Here is a 25,907-nt window from a genome sequence, read left to right on the forward strand (position 1 = left end):
AAGGGAAAAAACAAAAAGAGAAGTTCAGGGCATGTATCCAGAAGGAGGCAGGGGTCTCTGGAGGTGATCTAGGAAATGAAAGAAGTGTACAATAATTACCCAGTTTTAAATTACAAATTTCTATGTGTGAACCTTTGCACGCACATGGAACTCTTCTGTTTACCAGCTCAAGCAAAAATCTTCAATTCCCACTGGGAAATTTGACCACAGAAATAAATGGTTTTGTTCAGCTGAATGAAAAATAAAATTATTGTCATTTGTTTTGGTCCTAAGAATTATCATTTTTAAGCAGATAATTAGATTGTTTAACTGGGTGGACTAAGATGACTCCACTCTGAGTGTGTTTAGTCTTTCTGTGCTTTTAATATGCACAGAAGTCCACATAGTGGTTTTAAATCTTTGAGAGCTGTGCTGTGCTGTGCTTAGTTGCTCAGTCATGTCTGACTCTTTACCACCCCATGGATTATGGCCCACCAGGCTCCTCTGTCCATGGGGATTCTCCAGGAAAGAATACTGGAGTGGGTTGCCATGCCCCCCTCCAGGGGATCTTCCCAACCCAGGGATCGAACTTAGGTCTCCCACGTTGCAGGCAGATTCTTTACCAACTGAGCTACCAGGGAAGCCCCAAATGTTTGGGGGACTAATACACAATTAATTTGGTTTTGAATATTGTTTGTTTGTTTGAACTCTTTGATAAATTGAGGGGATTCTCATCTTCCTACTCCTAAAATTTAACTGAAATTGTCTTAGTAACTGCAGTGCCTGCCTGAGGATGACATGAATATAAATCCCTCTCCTACTTAAATATACTTTATGGACTGACAATTTCTCCCCTTCAGTCCCACGATCCTCTAAGACCCCTCACATTATGGCTCCATGAACGTTTAGTGTGAAGCAGCTGGAGCATAGCCTGGCGGATCGTCCTGGTCTTCAAGCTGTAAATGATAGGGTTCAGTACAGGTGGTAGGAGCAAATAAACATTGGCCAAAATGCTACAGATCACCCTCGGAGTAGAGCTAAGGAGGCGATGTGTAAAGGACAGGCTGATCATCGGCACATAGAAAATAGTGACAGCACAGATGTGACACACACAAGTGTTGAGAGCTTTCTTTTGCTTCTTGGGGGCCACAATGCTCAGGACAGCACGGATTATCAGGACATAGGAGACAAGAATGAACAATAAGTCAGTACCAGTCATGTAGAGCTGGAGAAACAAGCCCAAAAAGCTGTTGATCCAGGGGTTGGAATATGTATCTCTGATTATATCTGGGTGGTAACAAAATGGATGGGAAAGCTCCTTTCTTTCCTGGAAAGATACCCTCTTCAAGGCTAGAAGCATGGGAAAGATGAAAATTAGTTGCCGTATGCAAATGACTAGTGCGATCACCATGATCATCATGTCTTTGAGGACAGTGGCATATTTCAGTGGGTTACAGATCGCCATGAAGCGATCAAAAGCCATAACTGCCAGTACTGAGGACTCCAGGAAGGAGAAAGCATGTAGGAAGAACATCTGAATGAGGCAAGCTTTAAAGCTGATTTCCCGGGCATGAAACCAGAGAACCCCAAGCACAGTGGGGAGGGTCGTGATGGTCAGACACAAATCAGCAGCTGACAACATGGAGAGGAAATAGTACATGGGCTTGTGGAGACGCTGCTCAACCAAGATGACAAACAGGATCATACTATTTCCCAAGAGAGCAATGATGTAGAGACAGCAGACAGGGATGGAGATCCAGACATGAGCGAGTTCCAGCCCAGGGAATGCAGTGAGGAGGAAGGTTGAAGGGGAGGATGTGGTGTTATTGAAAATCATCATGGTGGGTTGAGGACACGCCCTGAAAAAAGAGAAAACAATAATAGTATTTGTCATATTGATCCTTTTTCAAGCACTAACTCTTCTATAAACTCTTCCCAAATTACACAATGTATCTCTGTATTCAAAACCTCCAATTTAATTATGATACCTATCACATAATTCTACAGTATCTTAAATTTTTCTTATCAGACCTGGCCCTATTTTCTTTCTCTGCCATCTCCCAACTAAAACCACCAATCTCTCTAGGTTCATCCCACCCTATTGCCCGGACCAGCCCTGACTTGAAGCAGGAAATACTTATAGACTTATGTCACACACATGCACACACACCAACAAAACAACAAGTGCGATCACAACTGTTGGGTCTTAGTATTAAATCTCCAAGCTGGGACTCTGGTGGTCCAGCAGTTAAGCCTATGAGCTTCTGCTGCAGGAACAATGGGTTCCATTAAGATCCCACATGCTGTGTGGTGCACTCAAGAAAAAAAGTCTCCAAACTATATGAGTTGTTATAGAAATAATGGAGAAGTGCTTAAGGGCACTTCTTAAGGGCACCTGTGAAAGCATATTTCATAATGTTCTTGCTGGAAGATGGGCTAGGATTTTATATCCAGAAATACCCTTGTACCTGAATTATTAGCCATTCTCTCCTAGTGGACTTTATTAGAAATGTCCTTTAGGTATCAGAGTTTCTTTGTTTCTTTTCCTTTAATGGAACAGCTTCCTTAATTCCTCTCTCGTCTTCTCCACATCATCTTGTGCTCTAATTCTGTTTCTCTGTATCCTTTTCCTGGTCTACTGAAATAACAAGACCTTGTTTTCCTTTTGTCCAAACTTAGGTCTCTACCATGTTACTTGTAAGCAACTCACTGACTAGATTGCCCTAATGAATCCTGTAAAAATTTCAAATAATATTCTAGAATACATGATTTCAAGCATCCTAATCTAGGGATAGTGGGTAAGGCTAGACAAAATACTTATATAAAAAAATGTGAGAGGCCCTCAGCAAAATGAGATGGATGACTGTAAAAAGCATTAATGGAGAGGAAGTAAGGACTAAGAGCTTAAAGAGAGACACTCAGAGACAGACGGGATGAGGTGCTATCTTAAACTGGATTATCAGGTAGTTCAGTGAGTGAGGAAGCCCATAGAATAATAGCTGCAAACACACACACACACACATACACACACACACACACACACACATACACACACACACACACACATATACACAGAGATGATGTCATGAGGGAGGCAGAACCTGCAATTGATATTTAAGACAAGCATTGCAATTCGATTTAGGACTGTTTCAATGAGCTCTAATGTCATTGCTCATTTTAATTTTTCACTTGGGACATTTAGTTATCAAGAAAAAAAACAAAAAGGAATGATATGCCTAGCCTAACCATTGTGTAGATATAGCCAATCATAATTTTCTTACTCTTATTTTTCACTAGTCTAGGCTTTCTGTACCAGTGACAGAGTAGAATTTGTGCATAGCAGATCCTTCCAGTTGTTTTATAAAGATAAATGAGGGATTGCTGGTTATTTTCTTCCCATCCTTGAGTCTACCCTGGATGGTTATGGATAAAATTACTTGTTACACCAAAGTAAAAAATTAATTGCTTTTTCTGCTATAATATTTAGTATTGTTATATTATACTTGATTGAGAATAAAAGAGAAAGAAACAGGAAGACTAGTGAGAACTTCTTTTCAATTTGATAACAAAGATATTAGAAGTGGATTCCTTTTCTGTGATAACCATCCTGGAATCTCTCTGCAATAATGTCGCTCAGTCTATTGACTGTCTTTCATCAGTGCTTTACATATGCTTTTTATCACATGAATATTCTATTGGTTGATCACATTTCTTTCTTCCTCTAAAATTCTGGCTCTCTGCACATAAAACATATGTGTTCATTTTATGTTTTCTCCAGAGGCAAAGCATGGTGATAAGAGTTCAGATAAACTAATTTTCATTAGGTGTGTTAGCAGGTGGATAGATAGATAACAGAGAGATAGATAAAGACTAGATGAGAGAAATACAAATTGAGACTGGAAGTTTTGAGGGCAAATTGTTTCCGTAGATACGGGGAGCATAAGGAGAGTAATTAATCCTCTTATTGATTGGGAGAAGAAGGAGGGTAAGTTAAGAGAAAAGGAAAAGAATTAAAGTCTTTTATATTGTTAGCCAACTTACATGTAATTTTATATAATACCAAAAATTGATAGATATGTTTGTGCTTCTATTTTAGAGAAAGGAAATGAAACTGACAAGGTAAAATTATACATATACATTCAAAATTCAAAGCCAAATTTACTAACTTCAAAATCCATTAAACCATTTTTTATTAAACCATAGACCATTCGAGAAATCAGGCTTACGAGAGAAGTTAAACAGTTGAACACTGTGATATTCTTCCTTGAAAATGAAAGAACAGTTTCTACTATATACTTGTATGTGACTTAGAGGAAGTATAGAGATGAGAAATAAGTAAAACAACAATGTCCTTATGGCTTATATAAAGAATATTTGTGGAGTTGATCAGTTTGCATAAAATATGCGTGGATGTCCACATATATTTGTATTGTGTATACCTCCATATGCCGGTGGACGTAGGGAGTTTTAGAATGGGAATGTAATCAAAAGATGACAACAATCAGATACCAATTATCTTCTCTTATTTGAATTGTATCTCATAAAGGACAAAAAAATAATATGGGATGATATGAGGGGTTAGGAGGAAAGGAGACTCATTTCAGTTCATTATGCTACTGGAAAAATTGTTTCCAATGGGATAGGGATATGTAGGCAGGAGAAGGTTTTCTCTCCAGCTCACATAAGCCCATGCACTCTGGAACAAGTTATAGGACAAAACTCAGCGCCTAGTTTTGTCAAGATTTTCTCTGTACTAACTACTAACCAGAAGACTAGGCTAGTGCTTTATAGTACCAGTTGTTCACCTGACTGGTCAGGCAGAAGGTAACATCTATCAATTCACATACAGAAAGCTAGATTAAATGACTTGGTAAGATCCACCCAACTAAATAATGTAGTGGTCCAAAGGACAGCATCACTGCTTACTGGCATCAGTAAAGTACAGACCAATCCCCACCTTCTTCTATTCATTTCTCAACACTGAAATCTATTCTTTCCACAATCTGGAACCCTGTCGTGACAGATCCAGGCCATATTAATCTGAAACTTTGCCTCCACTTCTCTGTACCACTTTATGGTTGGATCTTACATTTGACTCAATAATGAGGTATGGTTAATATCGATCAGTAAGTCACATATGCAAGTACCATCTCCTTTTTCTGCTTTGAGTGTGAGTTTCTTAAAGGTTTGGAAATGCCTGATTTTCTTCTCTTAGTGCTAGCTACATAAAGGAGGATATGGAATAACACAAATCTGTAATTATTGTTGATTAATTTCTAAATGATCCTGACCATAGGCAGAGAGTTGTGAGTTCTATCCCTTTTTCTCTTCCTTCCTCCCATTCTCTCTTGTCCTTCATTTCCCTGTCTCAATTTCTTCAAGGCTCCATCACACCCCTCTGTTTATTGATCCTACCTCATTTATAGTTTCCGTAACTTCATTGATCTTCTCTTTCCCTCCTTCTCCTAACATTTCTCACTTTTTAATCCCTTCCCTTCTGTTCCTACCCACTAATGCATTCTTCTTACCTGCTCAAGTCATCAGGAAATGGCACCAACTTCTCTTCAACCCCACCACAGAGCAGGGACTGAGCCAGCTCCCAAGAGTGGGCGCTTTAGAGGAAGATTAGTAGAGTCACCAGGCAACAGAGGGCTGGTGAACGAACTGGTTGGATCAAGAGTTATGGCGCCCATAAGACTATGTTCCTCTCCAACAGCTCAGATACATCTCCCTGACACGCTTCCAACCCTGCTCCCAGGCCCAAGCAAATCCCATATATCAGGAGCTGTAAGCAAAGCCCTGGCCCTGGGGGCTGACAGTAATGGGTGTCTTCAAAATCTGCCTGCCTGGGTCAGAAAACTGCAACCATTCCTCTTCACCCTGCCTTCGGCTACAGATTCTTAGCCCAGGATGCTCCCTGATGTCACAGCAGGCTCAGGAGAGTGCAGAGAGAGTCATCCCTATGTTCCCAGCTCCAATATGTGCTCTTTCTAACAAATCTTGTTGTCCTTCTTGTCATTCCTATGTTCCTCCTCTTACTCAGGATCCTTTTCTAAGAAGCCATCTTATTAACTGAATCACATCTGCAGCCCACCTACCCTTCTAAGCATAATTAAACTAGCATTTGATGAGCTCATAACACTTGCCAAAAATAACACTAACCCTTGAAACACATTGTTGTATTTATTTATTATCTTGCTTATGGGTTAAGTATTATTCTCCATTATTCCACAGTTGAGGAAATTGAAACTCAAAGAGGTTTTGAATAACTATAAAAGTTAGCTAGTTACAGAACTGGTATTCACCCATGTCTATCTTACTCTAAAGCTGTTAAACAATATTCTATACTGCCTTCTATGGTTTAACCACTTCCACTGATATTTCAGGAAATGTGATTGTAATACATGGTTCTTGATCTATCCATTCTATAGATTGCTTGATTCTCAACTACAAGCTTATAGCTCATTTTGACAAGAATCTGTCTCTCCATAGTAGGCAGTAAATTAATAATTTGTACCATATCTAATGGGCTTCCCAGGTGGTGTTAATGGTAAAGAACCCACCTGCCACTGTAGGAGAATTAAGAGACATGGGTTCAATCCGTGGGTCAGGAAGATGCCCTGGAGGAGGGCTTGGCAGCCCACTTCTTGCCTGGACAAATCCATGGTTGGTGGAGCCTGGTAGCTGCAGTCCACAGGGTCCCTAAGAGTTTTGCACAACTGAAGCGACTTAGGATGTGTGCAGCATATCTAATAATCCTTGACTTTTTATCCTTCTTGAAGCATTTTTCCAACCATGTCTCATTTTATCGTAGCCAGACACACTGGGCAAAGATGGAGATACCTATCCCAATGTATATGTAGAGAGATTAAGTTATAGCATAAACTTTTTATACAGCAAGTAATGTTTAGATTTATGTGTAAAAAACATCCTTTCCCACTGGCGCTTCTCAGCAAAAATGAATAACTGGAAATTTCAAATGAGACTTACTAAAATTAAATGAGACAGAGAAATTAGGCAGCATGAAATCAATCTTGATAAAATAGAGGTTTAACTCATTAATCAATTCAAAAAGGACATATCTTATGAACTATACTAAGTACATACTTGAGATAGACAGATGTAGTATAAAAAGAGTCTCTTAGGGTTTGGTTCTTATGAAGTATGTAGAAAAGCAGGAACACAATGCTATTAGGTAATTCAGTTCAATTCAGTTCAGTTCAGTCGCTCAGTCGTGTCCAACTCTCCACAACCCCATGAATCACAGCACGCCAGGCCTTGCTGTCCATCACCAACTCCCGGAGTTCACTCAAACTCATGTCCACAGAGTTGGTGATGCCATCCAGCCAGCTCATTCTCTGCCGTCCCCTTCTCCTCCTGCCCCCAACCTTTCCTAGCATCAGAGTCTTTTCCAGTGAGTCAACTCATCACATGAGGTGGCCAAAGTATTGAAGTTTCAGCTTTAGCATCAGTCCTTCCAATGAACACCCAGGATTGATCTCCTTTAGAATGGATTGGTTGGATCTCCTTGCAGTCCAAGGGACTCTCAAGAGTCTTCTCCAGCACCACAGTTCAAAAGCATCGATTCTTCGGCGATCAGCTTTCTTCACAGTCCAACTCTCACATCCATACATGACCACGGGAAAAACCATAGCCTTGACTAGACGGACCTTTGTTGGCAAAGTAATGTCTCTGCTTTTTAATATATTATCAAGGTTGGTCATAACTTTCCTTCCAAGGAGCAAGCGTCTTTTAATTTCATGGCTGCAATCACCATCTGCAGTGATTTTGGAGCCCCAAATAATAAAGTCTGACACTGTTTCCACTGTTTTTCCATCTATTTCCCATGAAGTGATGGAACCAGATGCCATGATCTTTGTTTTCTGAATGTTGAGCTGCAAGCCAACTTTTTCATTCTCCTCTTTCACTTTCATCAAGAGGCTTTTGAGTTCCTCTTCACTTTCTGCCATAAGGGTAGTGTCATCTGCATATCTGAGGTTATGGATATTTCTCCCAGCAATCTTGATTCTAGCTTGTGCTTCTTCCAGCCCAGCGTTCCTCATGATGTATTCTGCATATAAGTTAAATAAGCAAGGTGACAATATACAGCCTTGACATACTCCTTTTCCTATTTGGAACCAGTCTGTTGTTCCATGTACAGTTCTAACTGTTGCTTCCTGACCTGCATACAGGTTTCTCAAGAGGCAGGTCAGGTGGTCTGGTATTCCCATCTCTTTCAGAATGTTCCACAGTTTGTTGTGATACACACAGTCAAAGGCTTTGGCATAGTCAATGAAGCAGAAATAGATGTTTTCTGGAACTCTCTTGCTTTCTCCATCATCCAGCGGATGTTGGCCATTTGATCTCTGGTGCCTCTGCCTTTTCTAAAACCTGCTTGAACATCTGGGAGTTCACGGTTCACATATTGCTGAAGCCTGGCTTGGAGAATTTTGAGCATGACTTTACTAGCGTGTGAGATGGTGCAACTATGCGGTAGTTTGAGCATTCTTTGGCATTGCCTTTCTTTGGGATTGGAATGAAGACTGACCTTTTCATATATTGTGAGAAACTCTAACATAATAAAGGGCATGTCAGAAAAGTCTTCTGGACAGAAATAAAGTTGAAATTTTTATCAAAAATTTATACAGAGTTCCCTATTATTCTAGCTCACTGAATTCATCATGTTTTTTACTTGGCATTTTATTTTTAATATATTTCTCTCCTGCTTCCAACCCATTATATATGCCTACACTATTTTTATGAAATACATTTACAGAACATATAAATAAACACTAATGACAAAAGAAGACATATCCTATATTCAACAGTATATGTCAGCATGATTACAATGGAGCAAAAATAATCTGAGAACTTTTCTTAGATAAGTTGTTAAAGATTGGCATGCAATGGAATACTAGTCAGCAATAAAGAGAAATAAGCTACAAAGACCTACAACAACATGAGTGAATCTCAAATGCATTACACTATGAAGCCAGACAAGGAAGATTATGTGCTGAAGAGCCCGTGGCATTCTGGAAAAACAAGAATTATATGCATGGAAACAAATTAGAGCTTGTCAGCATTGGGCATGGATAGAGGGGCTGACTAAAGCTGCAGCATGAGGTAATTTGAGACAGTGATAAAATTTTTCTGTATCTAGGAATCAGTGTTGGCTGCATGACTATGCATCAGTGAAAACTTAATAGAACTATATACCAAAACCAGTAAATTTTATTGTATATAAATAATGAAAAGTTGCTATACACCATTTTGAGAAAGAAACATTCATATTTGTATCAAGTTAAATGTTTGCTTTCATCAAAACTACTATGCAATGGCATATAAAAACCTATTAGATGCTTCTCACCACATGTGACCATTTAAATCTTCATTTCAATTTATTAGAATTGAATCTAATTAAAAAATTCAGTTCCTTGGTTGCACTAGCTAAGTATCAGGTGCTCAATAGCCATGTGTGTCTAGTGGTTACTATATTAACAACAGAGATTTAGAACATTTAACAACACTGCAGGAATTCCTATTGGACAGTGCTGTACTTGATCCTCTTCTCTGACTTGATTGTGTTTGCACAGAAGTCCTAAGAGCCCACCCTGCCCCCACGGAACACTTGGACAATCCACTGATGGATCTGCTTGGTCCTAACATTGTCAGGATCAGACTGAGCAAAGGAAGCAGTGGCAGGTAGGAACTGGCCATAACTGTGTATACTATGGGTGACACATACTTCCCAAAGCGGTGAATCACAGTCATGCCAATGAGAGGTACAGAGAAGAACAGCATGGCACAGATATGAGAGAGGCAGGTATTGAGATCCTTGAGTCTATCTTCCCAGGAAGCATGCCCAATACTGCCTGGAAGATTAGAAAGGAAGAGGCCAAGGGGATCAAGACATCTAGCACAATGATGAAGATCAATGCCAGGAGGCCGTAGATGCTGTTGACATGGGTGTCAGCACAGGCAAGCCTCATGGCATCCTGATGGAGGCACTATGCGTGGGAGAGGGTGTTGGAGAGGCAGAAAGGCAACCTTTTGATAAAGAAAGGCACAGGGAGCACAGTCCCCACACTCTGCAACAGGACTGCTGCTCCAATCCTGCCAATGACTCCATGAGTGAGAATGGTAGCATAGTGCAAAGGAAAGCGAATAGCCATAAAGCGATCAAAGGCCATGGCCACCAGAACACCTGATTCCACTCCCTCAACGGTGTGGATGAAGAACATTTGAGTGACGCAGACATAAAGGGTTACTAAGCACCAGCTGAGCCAGTGAACACTGATCATAATGGGCATGGAAGACAATGAAAGCCTGAGGTCAGTGGCAACTAGCATTGCCAGAAAATAATACATGGGCTCATGGAGATGTTGCTCAAATTTGATGACAGCGAGGATGGTGGCATTACCCAGGAATGTGAAACTGTAAAGAAGAAGAGGGCAGGGCCAACCAGAAGTCCTTCTCTGGCATTCCTGGAGTCCCAGTAAGGGTGAAGGTCTGATGGTTATTAATAGTTTGGTTGAATGACAGCACTGTGGATCAAAGGCTTGACTAGGCAAAAAGAGAAGAACTCATTAAGCCAATCAGCTTCAATTAGAATAACTGACGATAAGTTTTGAGATGTTAACCATGAGAGGCAGTGACAAATATTTTATGTTCGCATTCGGATACAGAAAATGATATCCCCACCTCCATGAAGCAATTCTATTACTGACCACCATATGCTAAAATATCTAGGAGAATAACAACAAAAACTTTAATCAACACCTAAGCTAGGTGAATTGGAATACAATTCACCTAGAAATATGGAGCAGTTGCTTGCCTCCTTCCTAAGGAAAAATGATACTGTACATTTCTGTGGGTCATAAAAACTGATGCAAATAACCAGAAAAGAAATATTATCAGGCACAAACAAGACATAAGGACTGTTCATGAACACGTATATGAAGACCTGTAAGTATCTTAATTATGATCTTAAATTGTGATTTAGACAAAATCCTCATTGAGATTCAAGTTTTCCACTTGCATAATGCGGGACAGAATGAGAAAGATAGTCTTCAAGGACTAAACTTCTGACTATCTGCATTCCCAGTAGTGTATGGGTACTAAAAGGACCTGAGATTACAGTACGTGACGAAGGAAGAAATTACTTGGCTTTCCAAGGAATTTTATAAGGACCCACTATGATAGACAGGATAACAGTCTCTGAGGATGTTCACCTCCTAATTCTTGAAACCTGTGAATATAGTGGCTTGCATGGCAAAAGAAACTTTGAAGATGGCATTAAAGTTAAGGACTTCAGATTGAAGTTTATCCTGGATTACCCAGATAGGTCAAATCTGATCATATGAGTCCTCAAAGATGAAGAAAATTCCCCAGCTGCAGAAAACCAGAGAGACAACAGCTTGAGAAAGACTCAGCAGGACTTGTGAAGATGAAGGTGGGGGACCAAGAGCCGAGGAATGCGAGTAGCCCCTAGATGCTGGAAAAGCCAAGGGAGTAGAATTTTCCCTAGAGTTCTCTGAAAGGAATGCAGACTTGATGGCACCTTGATTTTAGCCCAGTGAGAACAGTGTTGTTCTTCTGACATGCAGAACTGTAAGATAAATATATGTATGCTGAGTCACTACATTCATGGTAATTTGTTGTGGGAGAAGAAGAAAACTAATATCCAGAGGAGCCAGAGGAGACTTGCTTTAACCCCTTTTCAGAAATATTCCCATTCAGTCTCATGGACTCAGACCCTGTCCTTTTTCTTCATGGAAATTAGACTTCTCTGTCCTAAGGTATCAAGAAAAGAATTCTGAGATCCATTTCTGTGTTACACCTGAAAGAACAGAATGCCAGATAGAACTTGCGATGAGTTTTACAACTAAAAACTGATCCAGTCAGGTGAAATCCACCTCTGGAGAATCTCCCAAAAGACAGGTTCAAACATTACTCAGATTGATGAAGTCATTGGCCTTGGTGTTGAGAACACAATTGGACTTAGTTTCCCTGTTCTTGCATAGAGATCTCTCATTCTATGCGTTCCCACTACTGTGCGGCTACTTTAGTAATCTCCTTGAGTTTCCAGCAGTTCTATTTCTTATTGTAATTCTGAGTAAGACCTAGATGAACTTATAAATCATTCTAGATGTTAGTGCCTAACAGTTGCAGTAAGAAAGATCAGTATTAAAATCTTGGTGTCATACAATTAAATATCTTCTTTTTCAATTGTTTGTTATCTTTAGGAAGATGTATCCAAATGTACAGCTGAGATATCACTTTTGGGGGGTCAGTCTAGCCACAAATGATAAGAATTCAGGATTGAAGGAAGAACAGTGCTATAATGGCTCTTAGTTATGTGTTATGATCCTTACTGAGCATCTCATAATGAGTTTCTCAAATAAAAGTATTCATATATTACACATACTTGAATACAAGCAAAACTCTGCATAAAAATTAAGTGAATTCACATATTATTGAAGCCCATCTCAGGATCCATGTTGATGAAAATGGAACAGAAGCCTGAGTCACAGAAAGAACAAAGGCACTAGATGAAATCCAGGGTTGGACATAAAGGGCAGAAAACTCTGGATGCTCGGGAATAAATGCAGACAGGAAAGAGTTGCTCCAAGTTTCTTGACAGTCGATAGCTTAGTGCTGCACTGTCCACTCTGGTAGCCACTAGATACCTGTGCCCATTTATCTTTATATTAATTAAGCTAATTACATCATCAGTAACTTAGCTGCCCTTGCTGTCTGTCAAGTATTCAGTTGCTACATGTTGCCAGTGACTGCTGTATTTGGAAAGTACAGATGTAGAATGTTTTCCTCATTCCAAAAAATTCTATTAAGATTTGAAAAATCAGTGATGCAGACTGCAAATTTAGAAAATACCAACATTCTAGCTGACCTTTTGCCAAATCTTAGCTCCAAGTGGATTTAAGAGTCTTTCATACTGCATAATCTCTGCCTCTCTTTGCCTCTCTGTCTTTGTCTCTTTGGGGGGGAAATTAAATAGGAAAGTACCACTAAAACTGAAGATTCTGGAGAGACCACCTGGGTTTGAATCATAGTTCTATTTCCTTAGACAAGTTACTTAAGAATCTCTGTGATTTATTCCTCACCTTTTTAAAATGAGTGGGATAGTTAAGACTATCCACTGGGGATATTGGGCATTTTGTTAAGTATCAGGCAAATTAACACTCAAAATTTAGCTATAATTAATGAGCGCCTTTTTTCTCTGAACTTTGTCATATTTGGCTAACTGTGAGAATTAATCTCAAAAATATCAGTAGGCTGTGGAATTTATTTACACACTGAGAGATATATCTACCTACTCATATATCCCGTTCCGTTCTGTTCCGTCGCTCAGTCGGGTCCGACTCTAGGCGACCCTATGGACTGTAGCCTACCAGGCTTCTCCGTCCATGGGATTCTCCAGGCAAGAATACTGGAGTGGGTTACCGTTTCCTTCTCCAGGGGATCTTCCCGACCCAGGGATCGAACTAGGGTCTCCCGCATTGGAGGCAGATGCTTTAACCTCTGAGCCACCAGGGAAGCCCACTCATATATTACTGATGTATTTTAATCAAATTCTGTATCATCTAAATCTTTGTCTCCACCAGTGAATTTATCCCATCACTCAATATCAGTGGCTTGAATACTGTGACTGTTGCAGTGCTCAAGATCAAGAATTCCACTGACTCTTCACTTAATCATGAATGCTTATTGTGAAGAATTTATTGGAAGAAGATCCTAGACAAAATAGAGATGAAAGGATAATATACTAGTAGAAATCATAGGTAGTGAAAATCAGTAAGAGGAAGAGAGGAATAAAGAACATTGATTCTGAGAGACTAGGAGTACAAAACAAACACTGCACTGACCATCTGAGGAGATTCATCCCAGAGATCAACACAGCCCATCCACAATTCAAGATGAGGTTTGCACGTAAGCCTGTTGATTCCTTAAGATCTGATGAACCCAGGAAAAGCTTTCATGTTTAACTAAGTTACTGATAAGTGACTTTGTTGAATGCCTACTAAGTTCGAGACAAGTCATAATAATCAGAGGATCAAAATGAGATTTTTTTTTTTTTTTTTTGCCTTCCAAGACCCTTAGCGAGGAACACATGAAAAACAAGATCAGAAAGAGGAGTGGAATGTGTGCCTGGAGTTGAATAAAAGCAAGCTTTACAGATGGGTCAATATGTTCACCTTGTTCACCTATGTATCCTCAACTGGACTCAAATTAACTCTGTCTCCATCAGTAATAGTGACAGACAATAGAGAAGATCAAATGTAAACTTTCCTCACAGCAAAAGGACAGAAAGTTTATGGCATAAGAAGAGTATGTGGGGAGGTGGAGGAGAAGTAGGAAATGAGATTTTTCGCTTTTCTACCCACAACATTGAAGAACATTGACGTACTATTCAATGTTCTTTACCACCCAGGCAGTCAGGGAGAAGAACTCTTCCCTGAAAGACTGAGAAATTTATACTCTAAGTGTCTGAGCTACAGGCTGAAACAGAGTTCTGGTCCCTTGGATTTGTCTTCTGAGGAACCATAGACTTGTCTTTCACTTTGAGAAGAAATGTATTTGCTATTGGCCTTGAGCTGGAACTTAGGTGGGAAGGGCAAAATTTTCAGTGATCTTGTTACTTCTCTAATTGGCCTTTGGTAAAATGACACACTCTCCACCTAATTCTCTCATTTAGAGAGAGAGAGAGAGAAGGAAGTGGGACTTCCCTAGTGGGCCAGTGGTTAAGAATCTGCCTTCCAATGCAAGGTATAAAGGTTCAATCCCTGATCAGGGAATTAAGATCCCACATGCCACTGGGCAACTACTGAGCCCATGTGCCACCACTAGAGAGAAGTCCATGTGCCTCAACTAAGACCCAACAGCCAAAAAAAACAACCTTAAAAAAAAGAAGAAATAGAAGGAAGTGAAATAATTCTTGCTGAGACTCTGATGATTCTAGGCTTTTTATAGAAATAGAAATCACAAGCAATAGATTTATATTGTCATAGATAGACAATGGCAGGGATAATGGGCAGACATTTTAAATTAAATCCTTTAATAATAAAAACATCTAAAATTTGCTCAGTGCTTATTTATGTTCCAAGTTTTCATATGTACTCCATTCAAATGATCATGAATACTTAATGGAAAATTACTCTTTATTATTGTCACTGTATGCATGAGTGAAAAATAGGGTCAGGCAAGTTAATTAACTTGACCCAAATCCCAAAGTAAAAGTTACATTGGGGTGCTCTGACCATTTTTCTTTTAAGTTCTATTTGATCCTAAAAAAAGAGGATGAACTTTTAACCACAGAGACAACTTCTATCATCAAATTCAAGAAAGAACAGTAGATGGACCTCGATAGACCTGACTTCCTTCACTCCCACCACTCAATCAGTTCAGTTCAGTTCAGTTGCTCAGTCATGTCCGACTCTTTGCAACCGCATGAACCTCAGCACACCAGGCCTCCCTGTACATCACCAACTCCCGGGGTTTACCCAAACTCATGTCCATTGAGTCAGTTGATGCCAACCAACTATCTCATTCTCTGTCATCCCCTTCTCCTCCTGCCCTCAATCTTTCCCAGCATCAGTGTCTTTTCTAATATGTTGGCTCTTCACATCAGGCGGCCAAAGTATTGGAGTTTCAGCTTCAACATCAGTCCTTCCAATGAACACTCAGGACTGATCTCCTTTAGGATGGACTGGTTGGATTTCCTTGCAGTCCAAGGGGCTCTCAAGAGTCTTCTCCAGCACCACAGTTCAAAAGCATCAATTCTTCAGCGATCAGCTTTCTTCACAGTCCAACTCTCACATCCATACATGACCACTGGAAACCATAGCCTTGACTAGACGGACTTTTGTTGGCCAGTAATGTCTCTGTTTTTTAATATGCTGTCTAGGTTGGTCATAACTTTCTTTCCAAGGAGTAAGCATCTTTTAATTTGATGGCTGCGGTCACCATCTGCATTGATTTTGGAGCCCCCAAAAAATAAAGTCAGCCACTGTTTCCCCATCTATTTGCCATGAAGTGACGGAACAGGATACAATGATCTTAATTTTCTGAGTCTGAGCTTTAAGCCAACTTTTAGAATCTCCTCTTTCACTTTCATCAAGAGTCTCTTTAGTTCTTCTTCACCTTCTGCCATAAGGGTGGTGTCATCTGCATATCTGAGGTTATTGATATTTCTCCCAACAATCTTGATTCCAGCTTGTGCTTCTTCCAGCCCAGCATTTCTCATGATGTACTCTGCATATTAGTTAAATAAGCAGGGTGAAATATACAGGCATGAAGTACTCCTTTTCCTATTTGGAACCAGTCTGTTGTTCCATGTACAGTTCTAACTGTTGCTTCCTGACCTGAATATAGGTTTCTGGTATTACCATCTGTTTCAGAATTTTCCACCGTTTATGGTGATCCATACAGTCAAAGGCTTTGGCATAGTCAATAAAGCAGAAGTAGATGTTTTTCTGGAACTCTCTTGCTTTTTCAATGATCCAGCAGATGTTGGCAATTTGATCTCTGGTTCCTCTGCCTTTTTTAAAACCAGCTTGAACATCTGGAAGTTCACTGATTTCTTTCATTTTTTCCCTAAAAACTATATACTGCAACTCTCTGCATTCTGCGACAGCATCCTGGAAAAAGTACCACCCAAGTTTTGGTCTCCAACTTAATTAAAACCCAGTCTAGGAGATGAGAATCATTTCTGATGCTAACTGACAACCACAGCAATAAAACTGGGATTATAAACTAGCAGCATCTAGTCTAGAATCCCCTCTGGGGTGATCCTCTGGAGACAAGAGTATCAGTCTTGCTGAAGATGTCACCAGGGGCATAGACCATATAGACCCAGGCTTCTGGGCATATCGAACCTAATTTTCCCTAATGCAAACCTTTGATGACGAACATTCAAATACACAATCAATCTGAATCTCATATGAATGGTACTTCTGCAACTATATCAAATTACAGACATACTCTACTGCCTAATCTTTACAATTCAGTCTAAGAAAAAAAAAAAGAGGGGAGGGAGGGAGGGATGTGGGGAGAGAGAGGAAGGAAAGAAAGAAGAGAGAAAGGGAAAGAAACTAAAAGAAAATGTGGAGCTCAGTCTTGTATCCACATACTATCTTTTATTCTTTTTTCTGCTTCATGATTGTAAAGCCTTGCAATGCTGTGCTCTGTGGTCCCTCTTCCCACTTGCTTCCCATTTTCTCTTCAGTCAGCCTCGGTGAGTGTTGTTTCCCACTCCTCTGACATTATTTTTGTGTGTGTCATCAATGGTCTGCTTATTGCCAAACATTCCTCGTCTTACTTTCCTTTTCAGCAAAATTCAATACAGTGGAAAATTGCCTTGATGTTGAATTGCTTTCTTTTCTGTTTTTCTCATTGTTTGTTTGCTATTTTATGTGTGTTTCACTATGTTTTTCTCCATCTTTAATGTCCACTCTTTAATATCCTCTGATGGCTTAGCTTCTTCCTACATCACTAAATGTTCAGTTCAGTACAGTTCAGTTCAGTCGCTCAGTCGTGTCCGACTCTCTGCGACCCCATGAATCACAGCACGCCAGGCCTCCCTGTCTATCACCAACTCCCGGAGTTCACTCAAACTCATGTCCACAGAGTCGGTGATGCCATCCAGCCATCTCATTCTCCGTCGTCCCCTTCTCCTCCCGCCCCCAACCTTTCCCAGCATCAGAGTCTTTTCCAGTGAGTCAACTCGCCGCATGAGGTGGCCAAAGTATTACAGTTTCAGCTTTAGAATCAGTCCCTCCAATGAACATCCAGGATTGATCTCCTTTAGAACGGACTGGTTGGATCTCCTTGCAGTATAAGGGACTCTCAAGAGTCTTCTCCAACACCACAGTTCAAAAGCATCGATTCTTCGGCGATCAGCTTTCTTCACAGTCCAACTCTCACATCCATACATGACCACGGGAAAAACCATTGCCTTGACTAGACGGACCTTGGTTGGCAAAGTAATGTCTCTGCTTTTTAATATACTATCAAGGTTGGTCATAACTTTCCTTCCAAGGAGCAAGCGTCTTTTAATTTCATGGCTGCAATCAGCATCTGCAGTGATTTTGGAGCCCAAAAAAATAAAGTCTGATACTGTTTCCACTGTTTTTCCATCTATTTCCCATGAAGTGATGGGACCAGATACCATGATTAGTGTATCTCTTAATAGGTCCATTCTCGCGCTGAATGATATTATCAAGTCCCTTTGCTTCACAATTATAAGGGATTTGATTTAGGTCATATCTGAATGGTCTAGTGGTTTTCCCTACTTTCTTCAATTTAAGTCTGAATTTGGCAATAAGGAGTTCATGATCTGAGCCACAGTCAGTTCCTGTTCTTGTCTTTGCTGACCATATAGAGCTTCTCCATCTTTGGCTGCAAAGAATATAATCAATCTGATTTCCGTGTTGACCATCTGGTGATGTCCATGTGTAGAGTCTTCTCTTGTGTTGTTGGAAGAGGGTGTTTGCTATGACCAGTGTGTTCTCTTGACAAAACTCTATTAGCCTTTGCCCTGCTTCATTCCGTGCTCCAAGGCCAAATTTGCCTGTTACTCCAGGTGTTTCTTGACTTCCTACTTTTGCATTCCAGTCTCCTATAATGAAAAGGACATCTTTTTTGTGTGTTAGTTCTAAAAGGTCTTGTAGGTCTTCATAGAACTGTTCAACGTTGGCTTCTTCAAAATTACTGGTTGGGGCATAGGCCTGGATTACTGTAATATTGAATGGTTTGCCTTGGAAACGAACAGAAATCATTCTGTCGTTTTTAAGATTGCATCCAAGTACTGCATTTCGGACTCTTGTTGACCATGATGGCTACTCCATTTATTCTAAGGGAATCCTGCCCACAGTAGTAGATATAATGGTCATCTGAGTTAAATTCACCCATTCCAGTCCATTTTAGTTCACTGATTCCTAGAATGTCTATGTTCACTCTTGCCATCTCCTGTTTGACCACTTCCAATTTGCCTTGATTCATGGACCTAACATTCCAGGTTCCTATGCAATATGGCTCTTTACAGCACCGGACCTTGCTTCTATCACCAGTCACATCCACAAGTGGGTATTGGTTCTGCTTTTGCTCCATCCCTTGATTCCTTCTGGAGTTATTTCTCCACTGATCTCCAGTAACATACTGGGCACCTACCGACCTGGGGAATTCCTCATTCAGTATCCTATCATTTTGCCCTTTGATACTGTTCATGGGGTTCTCAAGGCAAGTATACTGAAGTGGTTTGCCATTCCCTTCTCCAGTGGACCACATTCAGCTGTGGTCCATGTGATCAGAACGACTAGTTTCCTGTGATTATGATTTTAGTTTGTCTGCCCTCTGATGCCACCCCCCCCCCCCGCAATACCTACCATCTTATTTGGGTTTCTCTTACCTTGGGTGTGGGATATCTCTTCACAGCTGCTCCAAGAAAGCGCAGACGCTACATCTTACCTTGGATGAGAGGTATATCCTCAAGGCCGCCCCTCCGGACCTTGAACGTGGAGTAGCTCCTATCGGCCCTCCTGCACCCGCACAGCCTCCGCTTATTGGACGTGGGGTAGCTCCACTTGGCCGCCGGCCCTGGCCTCAGGCATGGGGTAGCTCCTCACCTTTGTGCCTCTTTACGTGGTCGGTTGCGCTGGGGCCAGGGCCAGCGTCTCTCGCGTCTGCGCCGCCGGGGGGCCAGCGTCTCTCGCGTCTGCGCCGCCGGGGCCGGCGTCTGCATAGAAGTGAGAAATAGATTTAAGGGACTAGATCTGATAGATAGAGTGCCTGATGAGCTCTGGACGGAGGTTCGTGACATTGTACAGGAGACAGGGACGAAGACCATCCCCATGGAAAAGAAATGCAAAAAAGCAAAATGGCTGTCTGAGGAGGCCTTACAAATAGCTGTGAAAAGAAGGGAAGCGAAAAGCAAAGGAGAAAAGGAAAGATATAAGCATCTAAATGCAGAGTTCCAAAGAATAGCAAGGAGAGATAAGAAAGCCTTCCTCAGTGATCAATGCAAAGAAATAGAGGAAAACAACAGACTAGGAAAAACAAGAGATCTCTTCAAGAAAATTAGAGACTCCAAGGGAATATTTCATGCTAAGATGGGCTCGATAAAGGACAGAAATGGTATGGACCTAACAGAAGCAGAAGATATTAAGAAGAGGTGGCAAGAATACACAGAAGAACTGTACAAAAAAGATCTTCATGACCAAGATTGTCACGATAATGTGTTCACTGACCTAGAGCCAGACATCTTGGAATGTGAAGTCAAGTGGGCCTTAGAAAGCATCAATACGAACAAAGCTAGCGGAGGTGATGGAATTCCAGTTGAGCTATTTCAAATTTTGAAAGATGATGCTGTGAAAGTGCTGCACTCAATATGCCAGCAAATTTGGAAAACTCAGCAGTGGCCACAGGACTGGAAAAGGTCAGTCTTCATTCCAATCCCAAAGAAAGGCAATGCCAAAGAATGCTCAAACTACTGCACAATTGCACTCATCTCACACGCTAGTAAAGTCATGCTCAAAATTCTCCAAGCCAGGCTTCAGCAATATGTGAACCGTGAACTCCCAGATGTTCAAGCAGGTTTTAGAAAAGGCAGAGGCACCAGAGATCAAATTGCCAACATCCGCTGGATCATGGAGAAAACAAGAGAGTTCCAGAAAAACATCTATTTCTGCTTCATTGACTATGCCAAAGCCTTTGACTGTGTGAATCACAATAAACTGTGGAAAATTCTGAAAGAGGTGGGCATACCAGACCACCTGACCTGCCTCTTGAGAAACTTGTATGCAGGTCAGGAAGCAACAGTCAGAACTGTACATGGAACAACAGACTGGTTCCAAATAGGAAAAGGAGTACATCAAGGCTGCATATTGTCACCCTGTTTATTTAACTTATATGCAGAGTACATCATGAGGAACGCTGGGCTGGAAGAAGCACAAGCTGCAATCAAGATTGCGGGAGAAATATCAATAACCTCAGATATGCAGATGACACCACCCTTATGGCAGAAAGTGAAGAGGAACTCTAAAAGTCTCTTGGTGAAAGTGAAAGAGGAGAGGGAAAAGATTGGCTTGAAGCTCAACATTCAGAAAACAAAGATCATGGCATCTGGTCCCATCACTTCATGGGAAATAGATGGGGAAACAATGGAAACAGTGTCAGACTTTATTTTTCTGGACTCCAAAATCACTGCAGATGCTGATTGCAGCCATGAAATTAAAAAACGCTTACAATTTGGAAGGAAAGTTATGTCCAACCTAGATAACACATTAAAAAGCAGAGACATTACTTTGCCAACAAAGGTCCGTCTAGTCAAGGCTATGGTTTTTCCTGTGGTCATGTATGGATGTGAAAGTTGGACTGTGAAGAAAGCTGATCGCGGAAGAATTGATGTTTTTGAACTGTGATGCTGGAGAAGACTCTTGAGAGTCCCTTGAACTGCAAGGAGATCCAACCAGTCCATTCTAGAGGAGATCAATCCTGGGTGTTCATTGGAAGGACTGATGCTAAAGCTGAAACTGCAATATTTTGGCCACCTCATGCGACGTGTTGACTCATTGGAAAAGACTCTGATGCTGGGAAAGTTTGGGGGCGGGAGGAGAAGGGGACGACAGAGAATGAGATGGCTGGATGGCATCACCGACTCTGTGGACATGAGTTTGAGTGAACTCTGGGAATTGGTGATAGACAGGGAGCCTGGCATGCTGTGATTCATGGGGTCGCAGAGAGTCAGACACGACTGAGCGACTGAACTGAACTGACTTCACATACCATCTATACACTAATTAATTCTGCCTTATCAGCTTTCTACATGATAATTCCTTTCAGATATCAAATAGGAAGCTAAAAATTAGCATGATGAATACTGTAAACTTTTCTGCTGGTAAATTTCAAGAAATCAGACTAACCATACAACAATTCACTCAGCTGCTCAAATCAAAACTACAGATTATTTTCCCCTTCTTCCTTCTATCATTGCCAAGTCCTATTAAGTCCAAACCAAAGTATTTTCCACATACTTTAAATTCTCTTCCTCTTCACCTCTATCATTTTAGCAAAGCCACCATAACCCCTCATCTGCAATATAGCAATAGCCTTCTAATTATTGATTTTTTAATTTGCTTGTTTTGTTGTGGTATAATTTATGGACCATAGAATTTATCCATTTTATATGTACAATTTGAAGAGCTTCAGTAAATCTATACAGCTGTGAAACTATCATGCCAAACTGATTTTAAGACTTCATCACATAAAAATATTCCCTGATGGTGGTTTGTTAGTCCTGGGCCTGTCTGTAGCTCCAGGAAACCACTGATACACTATCTATCTGTATAATTTGCCTTTACTAGAAATTTCATGTAAATGGAGTCATATTAATACATTATCATTTATGTCTATCTTTTTTCACTTAATGCAACGTTATGAGTTTTATTCCTGTTGCTGAATATATTCATAATTTGTTCCTTTTCTTTCATGAACAGTATGTCACTGTCCAGATAAAGCATCTTTATTTATCCAGTCACTAGTTGATATATATTTGGATTGTTTACAGTATTTGACTATTATAGTAGTGCCACTACAACATTAATGGATAGTCTTTGTGTTGGCGTGTTTTTGCACATATCAGGAGAAGGAATCACTGGATAGTGTGACAGGTGTTTGTCTAATTTTGAAGATGTCAAACTGTTTACCAATGTGCTGAACCATTTTACACTCACATCAACCAGTTGTCAAATCCCACTATACTTTCACTTTCCAGCAGAGTCTTTGGCTGCCAACTTACATTTTTCCTTGATGAAACAAAAAGCTACATCTGGATATCTGAGAAGCTCCAAGACCCAGTAAGTCTCCCGGTGTGACCCGGGCAAACTTCTCTTTTGAGCACAAAGTGTTATTTGGGCATTTTGTCTGTTGGTTCTGACAGGTATCTGACACTGAAGACTGTTTGTGAGCACCAAGTGTCATTTGGGCATTTTGTCAATTGGTTCTGATGTGTATCTGAAAGGACCATCTGTGAGCATGGAGTACTATTTGGACATTTTTGCCTATTGATCTGACATGTGTCTACCATTGAGGAGTCAGTTGGTGAACCCTGAGTGTTATTTGGGCGTTTTGCCAAAATGTGTCATGTGTCATGTCAGGAACTTTTCATGTTGAGCAAGTGTTTATTTGGTCATATTCTTGGGGGACTTGTGACAGCTCTGTCTTCTGGTGTGTGAGTATATATTTCATTTGTGTGACTGGTGTCGTTGTCTTTTGTAAAATGGGAACTTCAGGGTCAATTCATTGGAAAAAATTTAATCATGAAATCATGAATAAATTAAACATTATATGGCAACAGTATCCTTTAGACTCCAAAGAAAATTGGTGAAGGTGAAGCTCTTTTGAAATTAAAAAACATACTTTTTGTATATGCAGTTAGAGAAAGCTAGCTTGATAAAATACCGTTTTCAGAATCTGACCCTGTGAGAACAAAAATATGCCTGCGAGAAAGCTTGAAGTAAACTTTTACCATGTCCTTGAAATACACAACAACCCAGTTTGCTGGAAGCCTCAGAGTTGGGTTAATTAGTAGAACTTCAAAGATATTTGGGTGTATTAAGCACACACCTTGTACTACATCAAAGGGAAATTGTGGTACAAGAAAAATGTATGTTTTTATAGGCTATAGAATATGTTCTTAAGTTTACCAATGAGAAAATGCTGATATAACAATTGTTACTTGCTTTTTGGTTCTGTTCAGTTTCTTTAAAACTTAAAAATTAGAATATGTAATTAAACCTACTTAAATGATAGGGGAAGGGTTTTCCTGGTATCTCAGAGGTTAACGTGTCTGACTCCAATGCGGGAGACCTGGGTTCTATCCCTGGGTTGGGAAGATCCCCTGGAGAAGGAAATGGTAACCCACTCCAGTATTCTTGTCTGGAGAATCCCATGGATGGAGAAGCCTGGTAGGCTACAGTCCACGGGGTCGCAAAGAGTCGGACACGACTGAGCGACTGAACAGAACAGAAATGATAGGGGAAACATTTCAGTATGTTAAGCAAGTAGGATATGTGTTACCAGTGAGAGAAAGTATAAAGACTGGTGATATTTTTGTTAAGGAAAGAAAAGGAGAATGATTTTGTCCTAGAGCTTGTTGCTTATGTGTGAGGATAATAAAGACAAATTAATTTGGATCCAGAAAGTGAGAAAAGGTCTGTGAAAAAAGAAATTTGAGAAAAGAACTTTGTACATTGTCAGAATTAAGATTAGATTGAATTTAATTAGATGAATGAAAGTTTTGTTAATAGTAAGCTGGTATAAGACTTTACTGATTCCAGAGTGGTAAGCAGCTAGGCCTCACTTTTGGGTAACACTGCTGCTAGGTTTGCTGATAGCTGACAAAGCCTCGGATTTTTTTCCCTCCATCTCAAGTTGACTCTGTACTCTCTGACAACATAGCAGCTGGCTTTGAGCCAGCTCCAACCCAGTAAAACTACTTTTGAAAATTTGCTTATTAAATCAGTTGTGAAGGAATATGTCCTTACCTGAAGCTGTAAAAAGTTTTCAAATATGTTTCTCAATCTGTTATTTGACTTAGGTCAACTTCTAGAACCTTAGAATCTTTTGTTGTTACATTTAAAAAAATTATTTTTCCAGGTTTATGCATTTCTTTCTTTTCTTTTTTTTTTTTCTCTGCAGAGAGTATTCACCAACCTCTTCCCTTTAAAGTAGGCAGAAATACATCTTTTCCATTTTTTTTTTCTGCTTTAGAGATTTTACATTCAGTTCAGTTCAGTTCAGTCACTCAGTCGTGTCCAACTCTCCGCGACCCTATGAATCACAGCATGCCAGGCCTCCCTGTCCATCACCAACTCCCGGAGTTCACTCAAACTCATGTCCATCGAGTTGGTGATGCCATCCAGCCATCTCATTCTCTGTCGTCCCCTTCGTCTCCTGCCCCCAATCCTTCCCAGCATCAGAGTCTTTTCCAGTGAAAAGGAAAGCAAAGAAATATCACGTATGATATTGATAAAAATAACCAACCAGAGAGTAAAAACTTCATGATAAAAAAGTGATAAAAAGAAGTGTCTAAATGATTTTGTTGAGTAAATGATAAGGACAGGATCTAGTACAAAAATGGAAGGATTGGTTTCAGAAAGGAGGATGAATAGTTCACCTAATTTATATAAGGTAACAGAGAAATCAGCATATATTTGACCCTGTTAAAAGACGAGTAAATGTGGTCAGGGCCCTGGATGTTATTTTCTGATAATTCAACTTTCTTGATGACGTAGGAAATAAAGTCATCAACAAAGAATAAGAATTTGAAAAGATGTAATGGAGTAGAAGAAGACACATAAAAAAGTGATCATTTGAAAGCTCTGAGGGAGTCCATGAGGTCTTTGGTGATACGTTTAAAGTAAGAATACAGTACTCAACATGGTTGTATGATCTTCTCTAAGTGTATTGGGCTCATCAATGCAGATGGAGAGGAGAGGGAACAGCTGGACTTAAACGGTAGATATTGTTTAGGAACAATAAAATGTTGATTGAATAAGAAAATTAATGACTTTCTCTAAGATCAAACTTCCAGAAAATTAAAATGGTGATTTCAAGCAAGGTGCATCTGATTTCAGACTCTACTCTTTCTGCTGAATTTTACCATTTTGGGGTCTGGAAAGGTTACCCTTTATAAAGTAGAACTCCAGATATTAGGAAATTCTGTTAGAATAATATGGGGGCTTTCCTGAATGAAGTTATTCTAAAGGGGACATCAGTTTCTGTAGATATGGATGACGCAAATCCTGATGTTTTCAGAGGAGCCCAAGTTATCCATTAAACACTCAGATCAAGCATTTTGTGTAGGTCTATTTCTGTCTCTAACAGCACTTCAAGAGAGATTGGGAAGCATT

At 40.2% G+C, this 25,907-nt stretch overlaps 1 protein-coding gene and 1 pseudogene across 1 annotated transcript; both read right to left on the reverse strand.

Annotated features, from left to right (window-relative positions):
- Positions 1–835: 835 nt before the first annotated feature.
- LOC129553978 (olfactory receptor 51T1-like) lies at positions 836–1,873 on the reverse strand. Its single transcript, XM_055422643.2, has one exon. The coding sequence runs from the start codon at positions 1,871–1,873 to the stop codon at positions 836–838; it is 1,038 nt and encodes a 345-aa protein (XP_055278618.2).
- A 7,704-nt stretch (positions 1,874–9,577) lies between these two features.
- On the reverse strand, positions 9,578–24,420 carry LOC129553642 (olfactory receptor 51H1-like; annotated as a pseudogene).
- Positions 24,421–25,907: the final 1,487 nt, after the last annotated feature.

The sequence above is a fragment of the Moschus berezovskii genome, chromosome 14, assembly GCF_049115385.1.
Source record: "Moschus berezovskii isolate FMDL1 chromosome 14, NW_MosBer_1.0, whole genome shotgun sequence".
Lineage (NCBI taxonomy): Eukaryota > Metazoa > Chordata > Mammalia > Artiodactyla > Moschidae > Moschus > Moschus berezovskii.